Below are 19,804 nucleotides of genomic sequence, written 5' to 3'. Positions count from 1 at the left end.
AAACCATGATTGGTGGTTTAGCATCCACACCATTTTGTAGTTTGTGCAAACCATGGTTTGGTGCAAGGTGTGAACCCACCACATCAAATAAAAGTTCAATAATTACTGGAAATGGGTATTTTAAGCAGTCAAAAATGATGAAGTGGTAGACATTTGCTAAAAAGCTTCTTTGGTTTTCTTGGAAGCCCAGAGGCTGATTTTATGTTCTTTGTGTGGAATATGTAAAAGGAAAGAAAGAGTCCTGAAAATAGATTGGGAAGCTACTATTGGCAGAAGCTCCTGGGAATCTCCTCTTCACATTGGTTGGGTTTGCACAACACTACAGTTCGTGTTCTAAGCTTATGGGTTGCTCAACTACTTTTTTTTAAAATCACAATTGGCTGAATTGCACAAGGATGTTATGGGAGCCCAAGATCTCTGTGTGGGCCTTATATAATTGTTATGTGGTGCCTCAATTCTTACTCATTTTTATCTTAGACTGTATTATTTTAATGGGGTATAGGTTTTTATATTGCTTTTGTAAGCATTTTGTTTATTACCCAGAGTTATGTACTTAAGATGGGCGATTATATAAATTTTCTGAAATATATTTCTAAAATTAATAAACCCTATACCAAAACTAAACAAACCACATGTCTTATTTGATGTGTAAGTCTAGCCAACAAGGCTTAGAGTTACATTTGGCACCAGGCCACTGTTGCTTATAAAATAGATTATAGTTAAAAATTATGACTTTAACTAAAATAGATTATAGTTAAAAATTATGACCCAGCCAGCCATTGTCGATTTTATTACTATGACATTCATAAACTATATGTTGTTTAAAGTGGCTCTCAGGAGACAGCATATGACTTGTCAGGACTACAACTTCCAGAGTTCCCAACCAGTCAACATGTAAGGAGAAAATGTGCTACAACATACTTGAGTTTTAAATGGCTTTCTAGAAGAGTAGTTGTGTTAAGTCTTTTACAGCCCGCAACCCTGTTGAATTTATCCAGCACAATACAACTTAAAAAGAAAACAATCAGAAGAAAACATTGATAACATAACGTAAGCTTTGGGAGTAAGAATTTTCTAACATTCTAACAGATGTTGAAATTGAGCTCTGTGAGTCACAAATTGGGATGTAGTAATTACTTGCTCTACCATCTCTCAGAATAGTAATTTATAATCCAGCAAGACTTCCTTTTCTGTTCAGGTCAGAAGGCAATCATAACATCTGGGACATTCAAAAGTATTTCAACTTACAGGCAAGGCACCAAAACTAGAAACTTGCAAAAATGTAAAGATTGTTTTCTCCCATTGCTTTGGACAATGCTCACATTTAAGTGTTTGCTAGCTGGCATCTAGAGAATTAGATCTAGGATTAGGATCTAACAGCTAGCTTAAGTATGTTATCAGTGGTTCATAATGCAACCAGGTTCAGTTTTAAGGTACATTTTAATGTTCTTCTTATAACTTGAGTGACAAGATGGGGAGAATGCAGATGCACAAATTGATCTGATAGGTCCTCAAAGATTAGTAAAGTGTTCTGAAATTAGCTTAATTTTATTCATTCATTCATTCACTCATTCAATTTATATAGCTGCCCATCTCAAACCACTGTCTCTTAATTTAACAGAGAGAAACCATGTTATTCAGGGAAAAATCATATGCATAGGTATAAAATGGAGAATAACTGGCTTGGCAATAGTAGGCAGTAAAATATCTTGAAACTGAAATTAATCAGACTAAATATAGTAATCAGCAAGATGAACAGAAAAAATATTGTTCTAAATAGGGAAAATACTTGTTCTATGCTGTTTTAACTTAATCAGATTGCATATCCAGTTCTGGCACCACAGAACTAAGAGGAATTTGGATGAACTGGAAGAGACTCAGAAAAGGCTAACAAAAATATTAGGGGTTGGAAACAAAGTTTACAATGAGATGGTGAGAACTGGGTACCCAAAGAAGATTGAAGGGGGCAGGGGAGAAGGAATATGATAGCACTTTTCACCTGTCTGAAGAGATGTTACATACAAGGCAGCCATGACTTGTGTCTACCACTTCAGAGATACAAAAAATAATGGGAAATAACAGAAAGGCAGATGCTGGTTGAATATATATATATGTTTAAAAACTCTTTAGGAGTGAGAACAATCTTTCCTAACCCTTCAGATGTGTGGACTTCAACTTCCAGAATTCCCAATTCCCAGTACTGCCATTTCTGAGAACTGAGGTCCACACACCTGAAGGGCAGCTACAGGTAACTGCTGGGAATGTTTTAAGTTGGATTTCTGCACGGAGCACAATATTCTGTTTCTTAACATTGTAAGATTTTTGTTCTCAAAGAGAGTAAATATACTATGTTTAGAGAAGGGAGAGACTGTGTGAAGAGTTACCATAAGCTCATATGGCTTAAACAAGGGCGGTGCATTTTTATTTTTCTTTTATCCGTTCAGATAGGTTAGATCTGCTACATGATGAATGTGGTCAAGAATCCACATTGGGGTACACTGTAGAAAGTACACTTTGCATCTTGTAGATCGAAGATTAGGAATGTTTTAACAGCCTCAAAATTTCAACCACTGTGAAATTTTGACAGACTCTTCTAAGCATTTAAACACTATCCTGAGAGCACTTATGTTGGCAAGGCACCGTTTATGTCACTTCCTCTGGCCTATGGCTAGGCATTTAGCCAGGTTTAGGAGCTTAGTCCATATTGTTATACTAAGAAATACTAATTCTCCATTACAGTAAAGCCTCAATTTAACAGACAATTTAGGGGAAGGGAGTGTTTGTTACTCATGAATGTCTGTTAAATCCGAAAGTATGCCATTAACTGCTATTTATTCCATTTGCTTAATGATGCCATTACACAAGTGACATAAATTGATGCAAGCAATATAAACATAACTTAATGAGTCTTGTTCAGATTACTTGGCATTCAATGGACTTATCTGGGAATGTATAGATGACAATGTTGTCCATTGCAAAATTTGTGGTTCACTATAATATAGATTCTGCTCTAGCATGTATGTGCTAAGGCATGGCAACAGATGTTTCCAGTAAGTTATACTGTATACATATGTGGAAATAGAATCTTATGAGAAAGAATTTATTATAAGGATTCTACAGATTTCTGTCTGCAAATTTAGTGAAATAATGAACAGCAGGCAGCAAAAGTGCGAACCCAGTTGGAATAATATGCACATAGTGGTTTAAAGAATCATTATTATTATCATTTATTATAGAAACACATATTCACATTTTTTCGGTTTGCACGTTTATTCTATACTCATTGTTTTAAATAAAGCAACATTAAAATCCAGTAAATGGTGATGAAGAGGGAGACGTAGAAAACAAAGACCAGAGGGCATCTGTATGCTGGTCTTCCCAACTATTTTTCATTAAACTTGAATCTTTGTTCTCTTGTATACTTGAAAACCCCCTAAAATCTGAGTTTGCATCACTGGTTTGAAACAACTGTAATAGAGCTTGTGTTGATGAGCTTTGTTCATTTTTTGTTTCATCCAGAACAGGTGGCTTCTCTGCCTGCTGTAAGCATAATTCCATATTTTGTTTTTGATTTCCTTTTTTATTCCTTCCTATGAAACGTATGACTTTTCTGCTGAGTTTTATTGAAGGTGAGCTTTGTATACTAATGTCCGTCAACAAAATCGGATCTTTATTTGCAGGAAAACTGTATGATGGCTTTTCTGACTCTAAAGCAATTGAAAGTTCTCTTGGAAAATTGCTCACCACGTTACAGTCAACAAGTTCTTTGTCAATTGGTAAATGAGTAGCTACTTTCTTTAAACATTTTGCTGGCAGAAGAACTGCATTACTCAATTTTCGTTTTGACTTTGATGTGTTGTTTCGTTCACTAAACTCAGACTCTTGGATCTGAGTATGTAGTGAGTTTAAGTTTACTGACAACCCCTGTGAATTCTGTCTTGATAGTGGCTCACAGTGTTCATAAATTTCTGGCAAATTTTTCATATATGCTTTACTTTCTTCTTTTGGGGGAGGTAGTTGTACCAAATTTGTTGATAAAACTATTTCTTTCAAATTTGAAGTTTTAGGTATTCTGATGCATTCAGTACTGCCATTTAGTTTTCTTGATGTTTCTGAAGAACAGATGGTGTGATAGGAACAAACAGAACATGAAGGTTCAGAGGTAGAATTGTTTTGTGCAGACTTAGGATATAGATCTACGTGTTCAGAACCTTCTTTCAATGTTTCCATTGCAATGTTTTCCCTAGAATACCACCTCAATGGAATATCTCGCCCCATCAGTCTTTCTTTCAGTTCTTCCTTTTTTGTTCCAATGAGAGGAGCAAACTGTCCAACGCTACATTTGCGCCTAAAATTAAGGAAATTAATATAAGTAAAAGTTAAGAATGACTCTTCCGATGTATAAAAACAAGGTAAGTAATAAGTTGTTAATGGTACAAATCAGCTCTCAAAAGATTACTCCAGGTTTGCTATTTGCCGCAAACTTGGTTGTCTATGGTAAATATTATCCTGAGAGCAACCAATGAAATATGTTCAACAGGACACGGTATTTAGTCAGCCGCATTCTTTTCTCAAAAGGAAGCCAAAGCTGTTAAATTGAACTGTACTTTTTTGCTTACAGACCTTAATATAACAACAAAAATAGCTTGCCAAATGTGCAATTAGAAATAACACCTCTACTACCTGTTCCCCAGATTCCATGAATTAAGGACAACGGTAGCAGAGAATTTTTAAGATCCTTGCAAATTGCAAAGCAAAAACTAAACAATAGGATATATTTTAGCATCCATTTGCTTTAGCCTCGAAAGCTCACCATTTCAAGTTATTATTTCCCACATAACATAATAATATATTACATGTGCTGGAAGTTTTAAGAAAGTTAAGCAGACTTCTTTCATGTGCAGTAAATATGTCTATGTATTTCAAAATAATGTACTAGATTTGAACCACTACATTCACAAAAGAATAAAGAGCATACTAAAATTCTCCACTGTCTGACAGTAGCAGCAGATGTAAAATTATTTTAAGCTATGTATTAGCAATTTCCCAAATCTAGGGATATAGGAATGGATGACAAAAATGTAGAAATTTGCGGCAATGGCTAAGTTGACCTTTCTTGGTAAAACTAAAGACGTCAATTGTCTTTCTCATAACATAAGCAAAAGTGCTATGTTATTCACAAATATCATACAGGAATTTAGAAAGCATATTACCATGGATATAGTCAGTGATAATTTCAAAGTGAGTTTCCTTAAGTTTCCATAGCTGCCCTATGCTAAAATTACTGCAAACCCAACAAAGTGACTTGAGACACAAAGGTCAGTGCAAATTCTGAAACATGTAGAAATCAACTCCTCTGTAAATTTTGGCTATTCTTAAATCACTGCAAATGTACTTAGTATAGCTTTCCCACCATATTATGTATTGGATATCTAGTAGCAAATAAACCATTACACTTACAATACTGCTTACTCCTTCATTAATAGATAACAACATCAGACAAGAAAATATACCTATTTTTATTTTGACCTTAAAGCTATACATACTTCATAGCTGAAACAGTGTAGGCTGGCTGAAATCAGCATGAAATTGGGACCAGAATTTCCATCACTAAGCAATATGGTCGTAAAGCGATATGGTCATAAAATGTTATGTGACTGCATCATTTAGTGACAGCAATCCTAGGCAGTCCCAGTTGCTGTTGTAAGGTAAGGAGCAAGGGAGTCTGTGTGGGGGTGAGGGAGGCCTGGCACAGGCAGTGCACAAGTTGAGGGAGGGGGGTGCTGCGATGTGGCATGAGCTCAGGAAGACTGGGGAAAGAATACGCTGCAGCTCAGGAGCTTCTTGGTTCACCGCAGCTCTGGGGCTACAAGCTTTTTGCAGCCCCAGCATGTTGGGAAGACCCTTTGCCCTGTGCTGCTGGGCCAGGGTGGGAATGGGCTTCACAGGGTGAAAAGGGGCTTCGTAGTGCGCCGCAACTCTGGCACTGCAAAAAGCAAAAAGCCCCAGAGCCTCGGCACACCAGGAAACCCCTTTGCGCTGCACAAAGCCCAGCCCCAACCCAGCAGTGTGGTACAAAGCTGCCATGCCCCAGGAAGCCCCAGCGGCGTGGTACAAAGCCACTGTACCCCAGGAAGCCCTAGGTCAGTCCCAGCACCCTTGCCACCCTACACTCCTAGACCCTGCCACCCTGCACTCCGCCACCTTAGCTGACCTTCGCCATCTTCTTGCTCCCATTGCTGCGAGGCATGCCTGACCTGGCCTTTCATGAGGCAGCTGCTGGCCCTGTGAGGCCATCTTCCCCAGATATCTGGGACTAGTGCGGCCAGCAGCTGCCTCGTGAAGGGCCAGGCCGGACATGCTTGGTCAACAGCGGGAAGGAGAAGAGGGCAAAGATCAGCTAGGGCAGCAGGGGTCACAGAGTGGAGGGGGCCAAAAGGGCATAGATAGGGGTGGAGATAGGTGGGGGAGTTGAAGCGCCCCTGCCGTTTTAAGCACGGGTGGGCTTCCAAGCACCTGAATTTTGATCACATGATCACAGGGGTGCTGCAATAGCCATAACTTCAGGGACTGGTTGTAAGTTCCTTTGTTCAACACTGTCATAACTTCAAATGGTCACTGAACAAATGTTCTTAAGTCAAGGACTATCTGTATCAGTAAGGCCTCTAGTCGTTTGTGTGGAAGACAAATGGGAGGGGGAGAAGGGGGTGTTGTTTTTGAATATATGAGTCCATAGGTGGACTAGACTTCCACCCAGTCATTGGCATTTATGTCTCCTTTCTGCAGGAAGGAAAAGTAGTTGCCCTTAGATAGGACATGGGTATAGAATGAGTTATTTTGAGGTTTCTGTCTATCCCCAATTATGTACTGCATCACTTGTGATCCAAGAGTCTACTTTGATTGTGATAGTGATGTAAAATGATGATCTGCCATTCTTTCCTTCATATCCTTTGTTAGATGGGGAAAAGTTGTTTTACCTTTTAACTTTTGGTGTATTTTCTCTCAGTTCTAAAAAGTCACAAGGAAACTTGGAAATGATGTCATCTACTACTTGATACTGAGAACTCTGTGCAAAGTTTTGGTGTTGTTCACTTTCAACATGCTGAAGTAAAAAAAAAGTATCAGTATCATTTGTATGCAAGTTATTACAGTATGCAGTATATTTTTTTTGAAAAAAATAGTTTAAAATGTAGTTTGCATACAGTTTAAATTTGTTGTTGATAAAATTACTTCTAAGATGTGAGAAACAAATTCTACACTTAAACATTATAAATATATACACTTCTATATTGCACGAAATTAGGCTTGAGTACATATGTTCTATTGCTGGGAAGTCCTTTTTGAACAACAGTGCCAACTTTATTATGAAATGAGCATTCCAAGTCTACAACTCTTTACTCTCCTAAATTGGCATAATTCACAAGAATAAACATTTTGGACATACACATACCAATACAACCAGGCTATATTACCAGACCTTTTATTTTTGCAGGGCAAAACTGTTTAGAAGTTTCTCAGCTACAGCTTGATCTAAAGCCAGTCAGCCTGCCTGCCTGCCTGTTTCTCTCTCTCTCTCTCACACACACACGCACACACACACACCAATGCCAACGCAATGAGCAGCCAAGGTACAAAAGCCATTAACAACTTTCAACATAACCACTGCATGGGCTGTACCACATCCGGATCTCCAAGCCTGGCAACAGAACTACTTCTTTAAGGCCTTACAAAAAGCCAGTAGGGTTGTGGCCAATCTAATTTCTGGGGTGATGATATTCCAAAAGGCAAGTACGACGACAGAAAAACTCTCTTGGGCCCCGCCAGATGACAGACGGGATCCAGAGCATGCCTCTTCAGGATGGGCAGACATAATCAGGGACAGGTGGTCCCTCAAATAACTCAGTTCCATGCTGTGAAGGACTGTATAGGTCATCACCAGCACCCTGAATTTAACCCAGAAGCACATTGATAATCAATGCAGCTCACAGACCAGAGATATAACGTGCTAATTGAGGAGCACACATAACTGCCCATGCTATTGCATTCTGCACCGGCTGTAGCTTCTAGATGCTCTTCAAGGGAGCCCCACATAAAGAGCATTGCAGCATTGCATTCAGGAGGTGTCCAAGGTGTGAGTGACCATGAGCAGAGCCTACCGGTCCAGGAATAAGCACAACTGGCACACAACACAAAGTTGTGCAAAGGTCTTCCTGATCACAGCTACCACCTGCTCTTCAAACAGGAGCTGTGAGTCCAGGAGGACCCCCAATTGTGCATATGTTCTGTTTGGGGTACAGCATCACTTAGGTGGCCAGAGATGGAGATGTACTGTAAATCTGGGTATCATCAGTATACTGATAGTACCTCATCGGGTGCCCCATTATAGAATAAACCAAACATAGAAAAACAAAGGATTGCTAAATTGACCGATGTTTTACATTTCACCCCCTATACTGGCTAATAGTCTTTGACTTAGTCAAAGATAACATCACCAAGAATGAATAAAATATTTCTTAGGATGTTGACAGAGAGCCAGTTTGGTGTAGTGGTTAAGGCATCAGGCTAGAAACTGGGAGACTCTGAGTTCTAGTCCCACCTTAGGTACAAAGGTTGACCGTGGGCCAGTCACTCTCTCTCAGCCCTAGGAAGGAGGCAAGGGCAAACCACTTCCAAAATCTTGCCAAGAAAACTATAGGGACTTGTCCAGGCAGTCACCAGGAGTCAAAACTGACTCACACAAACAGATGTTGACAGCAGTCTTTTGGTCCATAATGTTTTAAAAAGTAGAAGATGTATACACGTGCATACCCTATACTTCCATAATGGCTTATCGTTGCTAAATACATACACAAATACAGATATATACATTTAGGAAGTGTATGTATTTATATACGGAAAATATATATGGAAATATAAGTTTTCTAGTATTATTTAAGGAGAATCTCAGTGCAAATTAATATCACTTTGAAAATGCTAATTACATTTTACTTAGAATACTGAATGCATTTACAATAACATCAAAAATGAGGCAGAAGCAATCTCATTAGAACACATACTACACTTATCAGGAAGAGAAAGTTTTTTTCCCCCAAATAATTACCTATAAGTTTGTGAGCGGGGGTATCTTTTGAGGAAACTAGAAGTTACTTTTAAAAAGAAGCAAATGGGTGAGTAATGCAAATGATTACATAGCTTAGATGCCTCTGAATATTAGTTACGTTTTAGATGGGTCTGCTTGTCTGATGAATATTAACTTTTTGTAATGTCTAAACTTCTCTTTATTTTGGTTCTCTTTTCCTTTCCGCATTTCCATCCAGTTTTGCTCTACCCTTTCTCCCCCCTTTTCTAGTATTTTTTTCTTACCCAATCTTGGGTTTTTTCCCCTTCTTTTTGCATTACTACTATAAAGAGGAGGGTGTGGGTATGCACTTCTATTCTTTCTCTGTGTAATTTTGAGTGAGAGTAGTTGGTATGTGCAATGCAAAAGATTGAGGATCAGTTAATTTGATAATATCCTATTCTGTAAACAATTATAAAGAGCAGTGTGGCTTTTGGTAGGTGTGTTGTGACATACAAACATATCACAGACATTCTTGGGAGTATATGAACCTTCAGGATTGATTTCAGCTATAGTTGAATAACCTAGGTTCACAAGGTAGAAAAGCTGAGCACTACGTAGGTTTTTTTTCTATATTTGTAATTTTTTCTAACTACTTTTCCTTTGGAGAGGAGTCAACTTCCTTTCAGAAAATTATGCTGTTTAACTGATTTATTTGTATGAATCTAACACAATACAAAATTATGAAAAGCTATGGTTTCAAAGGAAAGGGCAACATAACAGATTGGTATATTAGAATTTAGGAATATCCACCTTACATAAATAAATAATTTAGATAAGATATACATACCGCATGAAGATCATCATATTTCTTCATACAGCATTCGCAATATCCTTTTTTCCTCTTATGCTTTGCAGGAACCTGAACTGGGCCTTTCTCTCTATCACTATGTGCAGGTTTTCTATTCTCAAGAGAGAAGAAACATCTTACTTATACGCTGTAAGACAAACCATCAGGAACCAGTTAAGGTTCTGACCAGCTTTAGTAGCCAGTCATTTTTTCTACTAGCCAGCTATGAATCTAATCCTATTATGATATATTCTCATTTTCAAAACCAGTATCAGTGTAATTAGAAAGGATAAATAAGGAACATAAATCCTAACTGTGGGGAGTATGTAAGATGCTTATTAAATCCTTAAGAAAATGTTTAAAAAATAATCATATTCCTTCTTAGTATGCATCTGTCAAAATAGAATTACACTGCTAAAATCACAGAAATTCTGCCCAAAATAAAGTCACTCAGAAAACCATTTTAATGTCTTGTCCAGTACTGTACATCAAGTAACACAGAACATTGGCAATATGATGGTATAGGGTACTTCAATGCATATTGCACATACAAATAAAAAGAACATTTCTGTTCTCTTCATTATTCTAACATAGGACAAGCATAATTCTAATATATTTCTATAGCAAGTATGCAAGGCAAACCACCCTACCATATTTAAGAAGACTACTAATGAATCTAATCTGCTTCAGTTAAAAACAGTATCTAATTTCTAGTTTCAAAATAGAAAAAAAGATTAGGAAAAGTAGTCTCTAGCACCACCTATCAGTAGGTAAAGTAGGTTTCTGCCTTGAAATGAAAAGCACTTGTTGATCTCATTAGAGAATAAAACATATTTTTCCATCCATGCATAATAGCTAAGGATTACATCATATATTATTTTATTTCTATAGCTAAAAAATGTTGTATTTGCATAGCATATTCTTGTTTCCAAGGCTGAAACAACTAATGCAGTTTGCCACACTTCATCAGGATTATACAGTTAGTCCTCGCTTTCCAACCATTAATTCATTGACCGTTTGCAGTTATGACAGTGCTGAAGGAGATTTGCAACTGGTCCTCAAAGCTGTGGCTGTCGCAGCATCTCTGCAGTCACATGATCGTGATTTGGGCACTTGGCAACCAGCACATATTTATGACAGTCACAACTTCTCATGGTCACATGATCACCATTTGTGACCTTCATAGCCAGCTTCCAACAAGCAACATCAATGGAGCAGGAAGTCACGGTCATGTGATGTTACACTTAACAACCCACAATGATTCGCTTAATGACCTCAAACAATGTTGTAAGTCAGGTGCAGTCACGTGACTTTTTACTTTATGGCCACATTGCTTAGCAACGGAGTTGCCAGTCCCAATTGCATTCGGTAAGTGAGGACTCTCTATATAATTTTAGAAGTAGTGAAAAAAACATACCCATCCCAGAACATCAAAAGCTAAGAGCACCCACCACACTATCCTGATAATTAGTGAGGCAAGCCTGGCTAAATAACAGGATCTTTGGAATAGCATGGCCTCAGTAACTGACAGTAGTGGAGGAAGGTTTTTTTTTTTAAATGCATGATATGCTTACAGTTTAAATATGATAAGCTGCCTAGAGTCTAATGAGTAATTAGCATACAAATTTGTGTAAGAAATTAAAAAATAAATGATACAGAGTTTCTTAAAAGAAATCCATTATATGGAAAACTGTTTCCAGGGAAATAAGGTAACATATAGGACGGCTTTACACCTAAAATAGATTGCAATCTAAAATAAACTAACTTAAGAGTTAGTATATTAAAGATTTTTCATTCACCTAGAATGTTATGATTACCCAATAAAAGAAACCAGATATAATTTTCTAGGCAGATTTACCGAGATACTTATTTTGAGATAGTGGCCAACCGTGTCAGCTATTAGTGATGGAGGTTCACAGAGAGCCACCTGGCAGGTATGAGCCTAGGTTTATTAAATCAAACAATTACAGAGCAAACCATAGGCTGGTCTTAAATTCTGTTGCAAATATTCAGACCTTCTTCCATATCTTCTACATATAAAAAATTCATCATTCTCCATTGCATTCTCATTATCTTCCGTTACCTTTGTTTATTGTGAATTTGCTTCTGGCCATTAGCATTTTTCTTTTCTACATCAAATGGACTGCAAGGTCTTGGATTAGAATAGTTGACAACAGGAAAGCTGGACAGTTGCAGGTAAAATGGTCTATAGTGACTATTAAAAAAGAGAGCCAGTTCAATACTAAGCATACATGTAATCATAAATAAGGAATGCCTTTTATCCATATCATTCTTCCTTGAAATACTATTATATTCAATAAACAGTCACTTTAGACCAGTGTTTGTCAAATTTGGCAACTTTGAGATGTGTGGACTTCAGCTCCCAGAATTCCCCAGCCAGCATGCTGCCAAAGTTGCCAAGTTTGAAAAACAGTGCTTTAGACTAAAATGAAAGAAAAATATGGAAATGTTAACTTATTGTCCAAACATTGTTTATATCATTCTATGTTCTGGGCTGTACACACATTCATTTTTCAGCCCGGTTTGAGCAGTTCTCTTTTATTAAGGTTAATTACTAGCTATTCCCTCCACTACCACCTTTACTTCTGACACTAGGAAACACACAATGTTGGACAATTCTGCCAATAATTTCTTAGTCTTAAGATTTCATTTACTACTCATTAGGGCTATCATATCTTAGCTACTGCATATTTTCTTAGCATGCTGTACATTTTGGGGGTAGACTACCAGAAAAGACAAGCACTGGATTAAAGTTACAGATTCCTCAAAGAGCCAGTTATATATAGACTTTCTTAAGATAATGCACTGGTTTCTTTGAACATTTAAATCTAGATTTTTCAACATCTAACAAAAAACAGTGTAGACTGACTGTTTTTCCTAAAAAGCATATACACACCTACATCAGAATACTATCTTTGCAGAGTACTGCTGCAAAAACAGTACTGTAAAACTGGTTGTAGGTACATATGATATCTAGTATAACTATACCAACAAATTAGAACATGTCTGAGAACAAATGTAACATAGTGGCTTACCAGGCACATGTTCCAGCCCCGCCTACTTCTTAACCCATGGACTTTAGGCAAATCATTGTCTTGTAGACCAACCTACCTCACAGGTTCCTTATAGGGAAAAAATGAAAGGAGATTCTTCCCTTCCATCCCACAATGTACACTGCCCTGAGCTCCTCAAAGAAAGGTAGGATAAAGGTGAACTCTTATCTTTTTCTGGATGGTCAATCTTATGCTAATTCAAACATTCAAAGCTTTGAATAGATTTATTAAAATCAATATGACTTAGGCTATTCATGTTAATGTTGAAATGATCTGAAACACTCTACACAAAATATGATTAAGCCTGAATTAAACTAGAGACAATAGCTTGATTATAATAATTAATAATACATTATCACTGCATAAAATAGAGTCAACAAAGCGAAAGGACATTCGAGTAGGACTTACCATCTTCTGTCCTCTACCTTCAGAAAAGGATTTTTCAGTTTACCTATTTAAAAGAATTTAAACCAAAATATATAAATATTTATAATTATATAAACAGTCCTATTTCAAAAAGAAGTACCTTCTGTGTATTCATCACAGGACATGATCTCATGTAATTTGGTCTAAAACCTTAATTTTTTCTCTTTTAACAAAATTGGTAACAATATTAGTTACATCTTGAATACTTACTTTTTATTTTTTGATCTGTTGAAACTTTTTCCTATTTAAGAGAAATAGTAGCATTAATCTGATTTTTATAATTTACAGATAATTTCCTGTATGAAGCAACTAGCCCTCTAAATAGGTTTAAATATCTGTGAAGTGTGAGCCATTGAAACACATACAGATAGGTGCAAACGCCAAGGGAAGGACAGGGGAGGCCAAGGGAAGGACAGTACAAACGCATGTGAGGGCAGAGAGGCTGGGGGAAGGATGATGCGGCACAAACACAGAGAGGCTAAGGAAAGGAGAGTGTGAGCACATGCAAGCACAGGGAGGCCTGGTGGCTGCTTACCAGAGCAATTTGTTATCTTCCCTGCTGGCTTCCCCATTGACTTTGCTTGGGGGTGCTGGGACAGCCAGAACTTTGCAGACCGGTCGTATCACTTGTTCAGCACCATCTCAACTTTAAATGGTTGCTGAACAAGTGGTCAGTAAGCAAGGACTACCGGTAGTGCAATCATTCTTATTTGCATTGAAAACTTTTTTTTGCTTAAGGTAACCAGAGTTTCGACTAGAAAATTTAAAACACAAACAAACTGGGAGGAGGATTCAGACAGAGTATGCAACTGTAAATTCCCCTCTCTACTGTTTATTTACTCCATACTTTCTGAAAACAAGTAAATAAAATGAAATGAGTTACATTGTATGATATCCCAGGTCAACTTTAAGCCTAAGCTGATATATGAATCCTGGCATAGTTAGACAGTGTTAACTATAACCTTGAGTCTGGACAGCATACAAAAATATCCCTTCCTGATTTATTTATAAATTGTATATTCCTCATTGTCTCAAATTCCTGGATTAAACATACCCTTTCTAAAAATATTTACTTATTTAAACAATGCCTATAGCTGCCCATCTCATAACAATGACTCTAGGTGGCGCAATAAGGATTAAAATCAACAAAACATAATATAAAGACAAAAGCCTAAATTAATAATGCTATATAACGTATGCCTAGGCCTAAAAATCCAGTATTAATCCATACAGAACAAACATGCTAAATAAGCAAGCCACTACATAGATAAGGATATTAATTTCTCTAACTGAAGCTAAAATAGAAAAGTATATTTTCTCATGAACTTGCCATAGGAACGGGCAACCTTTTGATAAACAGAGCCCATGAGGTACTGGCTACTACTGATAGACAACAATGCAAAATGAGCAGAGTTGTGTCTCACATACTGATGCAGGATTTGCTGAATTTTGTGTATGTGTGAAATTGTGTGGTTTACCATGCTAAGCATCCTTTAGTGGTTTACACTAAAGCTTTTAAGTATTTTCCATCTCAAAATAGCAGTAGAGGTGGATGGAGCTTCAGGATTTCACACATCTATGAGGTCTGTCTTTGTCTTACAAATGATGAATAAAATATTAAAGTAGCAATTTTATATACTTTATTTTGCATTCACTGCTTTTTGCTATTTTTCTTGGAAATCAAGTAGTCTACTTACCACATCTTTGATTTCTGTGCTTGATTTCTTAACCAAAGAGAGATCTTTTTTCTTTTGATCAATATACTTCTTAATATCTTTTTCAAGAAGAAAAGGATAATTAAAATTATTATTTGACGTCAACTAAGTTATTTAAATGGAACAAAGTATTTTAATGCTAGAATAAAAAATCAGGTTTATTTTAAAAATACTTGCCATCAGTGTGAAGTATTTTCACTCCCCAACTCAAGGCATTTGAGAGTATACTACCAGAAGGGATTAATTCCTGAAGTACAAATATTGAATATTTCAATCATTAAATTATTTTGGCATACAAATATTTGAATACAGTAAGAAAATTTGGAGTGCCTCTGTATTCCCAGCCTCCTCCCACCCTATTAATAAAGTATGAAGGTAAAATTAATTGCATTCCTTACCCATACTAGTCAGGCTAGTGGTACCACTGAAATAAGGTTTGTATCACTTAAACTTGAGTAAATGCACCATTGTGCCTTACTAAAAACAATTATATTTACATGAAGCTATAAAGAAAGTTCCCAGTTCCATTGGGCACTTATAAGTATTATCAGATTAGTATATTCAGTCAGCTTTAGAGTCAATTGACAGGAAAGGAAACCTAGCTTAGCTTCTAAAATTTGCATAAATATAGACTTACTTTAAACAATTAAGAGAAAGTCAAAAGTATACAAATCAGTCTTTGTGACTTCCCAGTTTGGATTTTACTCTCAGTCACTGTTCAGCACTTTTCATGTACAGGTAGTCCTCGGCTTACGTCCATTTGTTCAGTGACCGTTTAAAGTTACAGCAGAACTGAAAAAATGGACATACGACCAGTCCCTGAAGTTCTGGCCATTGCAGCACCCCTGCTGTCATGTGATTACGATCTAGACGCTCAGGTGCCCAGCTCGCAATTACATCGCACAAAGCCACAGTCATGTGATTGCCATTTGTGACCTTCCCTGCCAGTTTCCCACAAGCAAAGTCAATGGGGAAGCTGGCAGGGAAGGTCACAAGTTGCTCTGGTAAGTAGCTCCTGCCTCCAGCACCCTCCCACCTGCATTTAGCCTCCTCCAGATCTCCCAGGCCTCCCCCAACTCACATGCAGCCTGCGTGGGGCCTCCCAAGCCCTCCCTCAAATCATGTGCAACCTGTGCAGAGCCTCTCAAACCCTCCTACGACTCACATGTGGCCTTCACCAGGTCTCCCAGGGTCTCTCCCACTCTCCCATGGCACCCCTGCACTTACCTGGGACTCCCACTGCTTCCCACTTAACGAGCCACGTATCTTGGGGTTATCATGGCAACCAGGACCGCTGCGATTGCCATCATAACCTGAGGACGACCTGTAAGGCTTTTATAGCCACCTGTTTTTAAGTATGTATTTCTAACTTGATTTTATTATCATCATAAACAGCCTGAAATCTGATTGTAACCATAGGAAAAAGGAAATGTCAAGCACTCAATTTCATAGTCTGAAATACTGAAGTGCCAAAAAGCCATCCTAAAGTCATACACTTATCCATTAGCAAATTATACAAGTTTCACTTGGAAATCATGATCAGGGCTAAGAAAACTAATTCAAGATGAAATAATAAAGTCATGTTATTAAGTGCTACATACCTGTTCCTTGATTGCTTTTTCAACTAAAGATTTTCCTCTACTCATACGCACCTGTATTGAAGAAGAAATACAGAGTATGTGTGTCTGTTACTGCACAGATAAGCATTATTTAGAATAGTTATTTTGTGAAGTTTATTAGTGTGAGTTTTTTTAAAGGTTCAGAAAGTTACTTGGTTAGGTTAGTAAGATTAGCTATCTGCATGTGAATAGGCATAAACAGCCTCTTTGCTAGTGATCTTAATAGAATTTTTGTCTATATTTGCAAGATTCAGTATTATAAATATTACATTCTAAAATAATTTAAGATGGACATATCTGCTGGCTAAACTACTTCTATTACCAAAATGGAAGCTTATCCAGAGGGCTGGATAACAGTACTTATGTTAAAGATCAGAGATAAACAAGAACCCAAGTATTACTGACTATTTAAATATATGAACAATACTACAGAATGTTTGCACATAATGTTCACTGATTTGACTACTGTTTTGACTCAGCAAACAAAAATGGGTTATGGACAAAATTAGCTGATACTGATACAGATAATTTGGTGCAATAGTTATATTTTAATATAATTACTAAAGTGAGAGTAAGTTTATCTACATTGCTTACAGAAGTGTTATTAATTAAATGAGTATATTGTTTAATCTTTACATACATTTAGTGGTACCTTATTTGTCAGCTGCAGAGTTTTTTCTTTTCAATTCTTGAAAGTTAACTATTTCAATGTGTGCTGTTGAAAATGTTTAAGAAGCTAGGCTATTATTGTCCAAGGAACTACTAGAAATGAGTTATGCCAATATGAAAGTTATGAATTTGGTGTAATGGCCAAAAACATTTAAATAGTCTATTGGAAAAGCTTCTACAGAACAGTTTAGCAGTTTAAATATTGAGGAATAATATTAATGAAACATTATATTGGAAGGCTCACATAAAGTATGTCAAAATAATAACCATAAATCAATTGGGGTAATTACAAACTTTTATCACGTAAGAGGAAGATCAGTGGACCCAACATTAAAAATGTTCTGTGGGAAAATTACCTTGCAAATGCTCTTTGGAGCAGAAAGTTGGTGGTAGAATGCCCACTATCTAAGATTTTTACAAAACACACGAACAAGTTCTGCAAAAGACCTGTGGAGCTTCCTAAAGGAACTTATGCCTTTCCTCTATGAGCTAAATTGGGCTTACCTTCAATTAAAATTTATATTGAAAAGGTTCTGCTTGGGTTTGCAAATCTCCCAAAGAATCAAAATAATGGTTGGATTTGTTATTTCAATGAAGTGGTTGGAAATCTGCCTTATATGAATTGATGGATAAGTATTCACTCTCAAAACCAACTATTTCTTTGGAGCTGCAAGAGTTAATTTAAAATTTGAGAAGTAAGAGGGATTCATTCAATTTTGAGGTTTTGAACTCTGGGCAGTTCACAATATTATTGCTACCTACTCTTCAAGCAGGAGCTGTGATTCAAAGTAAACCGCTCAGATTGTACACCAGTTTCAAATGAAGAAGCGTGATCCCTCTTAGAGATGGAAAATTTCCAGAGTCAGAAGGCCCAATCACACACAGCTACTTGGTCTTTTCAGGATTGAGCCTATGTCTGTTTCTTCCCATTGTCATGCTGATAACTTGGTGGCATGTTGATATGGTAAATTGGTATGGACCATGAAAGAGATAAGCATTTAGTTAATAAAATCTTCTATAAAGCTCACAAACATTCAGAGGTCAATATCACAAAGTATGCCTTCAGAAGCGATTGAGTGTAAGTATCAGCAAATTCCTGTTATACTAAGACCCTGCTCTTGTAATTGTTCTCAGATTGAGGATTTATTACATTATCTTTTCTATTACCTTATTTAGTTATCCATCCATACATTGCAAAGAAATGATCTATCACTCAGCAAACTTTGGATGAAGAAAATGTTTTCTTTTATCTAATTTTAACAAAGATGTGTTTTGAGCATAGCTACACTAAAGATTAATGTAAATCTTGTGAAAGCAAAATGGTAGTAGGTATGCGGCCATTGTTGAATTAAATTCTCCTGTTTTAATTCTATATTTTTGTGGTGCTAATGGATATAATTGCCTATGGCTACACTTATCTAAGAAAGCTTGAACTATTAAATTAAGCAGATGTGTGTGTGTGTGTGTGTGTGTGTCTTTTAAAAGTTTGAATCCCTTCAGCTCAAACTTGTCTCTACTTTTGTACAAATATATGCTATACTTGGAATAGTATATATAAAATAAAACAATGCAATAGAAATAACCTGGCTAAGACTTCTGAAAATTCTATTTTAATAATAAACTTAAAAGTACAAAGCCTGAACAGGCACATTCCTCAGTGTAGATAAGGAAAGAATGAAAGACTATATCACAGAGCAGAATACAAAGTTTTAGCCTTCCAGGTGCTGTTAAACTATGACTTCCAATATGTCTTGCCATTCTCTAGAGCATTATCTGGTGGGCTACAGGTTTCCCAGAGTATTTTCACAAAACCATTCTCAGATTGTCTGAAGTTTGACTAGCTTTGAAAGATATAGGACATTATAAAGAGCCTGCTTTGTTTAACGTGCAGCATTTGTGCAGGGTTGGGACAGAGTACAGAAAGAAATACAAATGAAACTTACTGTGTCCACCAGCTTAAATGTACTCCCATCATTCCTATCTCTTCTGCTGCTTGGATGAGGTGAACTGTTTCCACCATTACATACAGATTCTGGGCTTGGGACTGAAGATATTTGTCCAAGAGTCTGGGCAAATTTTGCTTCTTTTTTATTAGAGATCAAGTAACTAATGTCTTTGCTGAGGAATCCTTCAACTCTCTAATTGTAAAAAAACAAAAATATTATTTTGGAATGGGATTAAACACAATATTTAATATTGGACATGACTTTTAGATATGCTAATATTCCCCTTCATGAGTATTTGAGTAATGCTGCTTACTTCACAGAATCTCTAATACTCATTTATTGATTGTAAACAGCTGGATTGGGAGAGGGGTTATGCTGTGATGAAATTGCTATGCAAACATATTTTCAAATCACAAATGTTTCAAAAATTAATGTAGATCATCTAAT

The 19,804-nt window shown here is 36.8% G+C and overlaps 1 protein-coding gene across 4 annotated transcripts in view; it reads right to left on the bottom strand.

Annotated features, from left to right (window-relative positions):
• Nucleotides 1–3,206: 3,206 nt before the first annotated feature.
• DBF4 (DBF4-CDC7 kinase regulatory subunit) overlaps nt 3,207–19,804 on the bottom strand; it is a 19,811-nt gene continuing 3,213 nt past the window's right edge. For all 4 annotated transcript variants that reach the window (XM_088150483.1, XM_007424699.4, XM_007424700.4 and 1 more), the window contains exons 4-13: nt 19,355–19,549; nt 16,725–16,775; nt 15,301–15,370; nt 15,106–15,182; nt 13,619–13,649; nt 13,391–13,433; nt 11,992–12,123; nt 9,909–10,020; nt 6,978–7,102; nt 3,207–4,348 (exon numbers count right to left, since the gene is read on the bottom strand). In XM_088150483.1, the coding sequence (XP_088006609.1) occupies nt 3,304–4,348; nt 6,978–7,102; nt 9,909–10,020; nt 11,992–12,123; nt 13,391–13,433; nt 13,619–13,649; nt 15,106–15,182; nt 15,301–15,370; nt 16,725–16,775; nt 19,355–19,549 (1,881 nt within the window). In that variant the 3' untranslated portion in view covers nt 3,207–3,303. The remainder of the gene's footprint in view (nt 4,349–6,977; nt 7,103–9,908; nt 10,021–11,991; nt 12,124–13,390; nt 13,434–13,618; nt 13,650–15,105; nt 15,183–15,300; nt 15,371–16,724; nt 16,776–19,354; nt 19,550–19,804) is intronic.

This window comes from Python bivittatus, unplaced genomic scaffold (genome assembly GCF_059951505.1).
Source record: "Python bivittatus isolate LINGU-HERP-01145 unplaced genomic scaffold, Pbiv_v1 ctg000610_np1212, whole genome shotgun sequence".
Classification (NCBI taxonomy): Eukaryota; Metazoa; Chordata; class Lepidosauria; order Squamata; family Pythonidae; genus Python; species Python bivittatus.
This window is presented reverse-complemented; position numbering and strand designations above follow the sequence as displayed.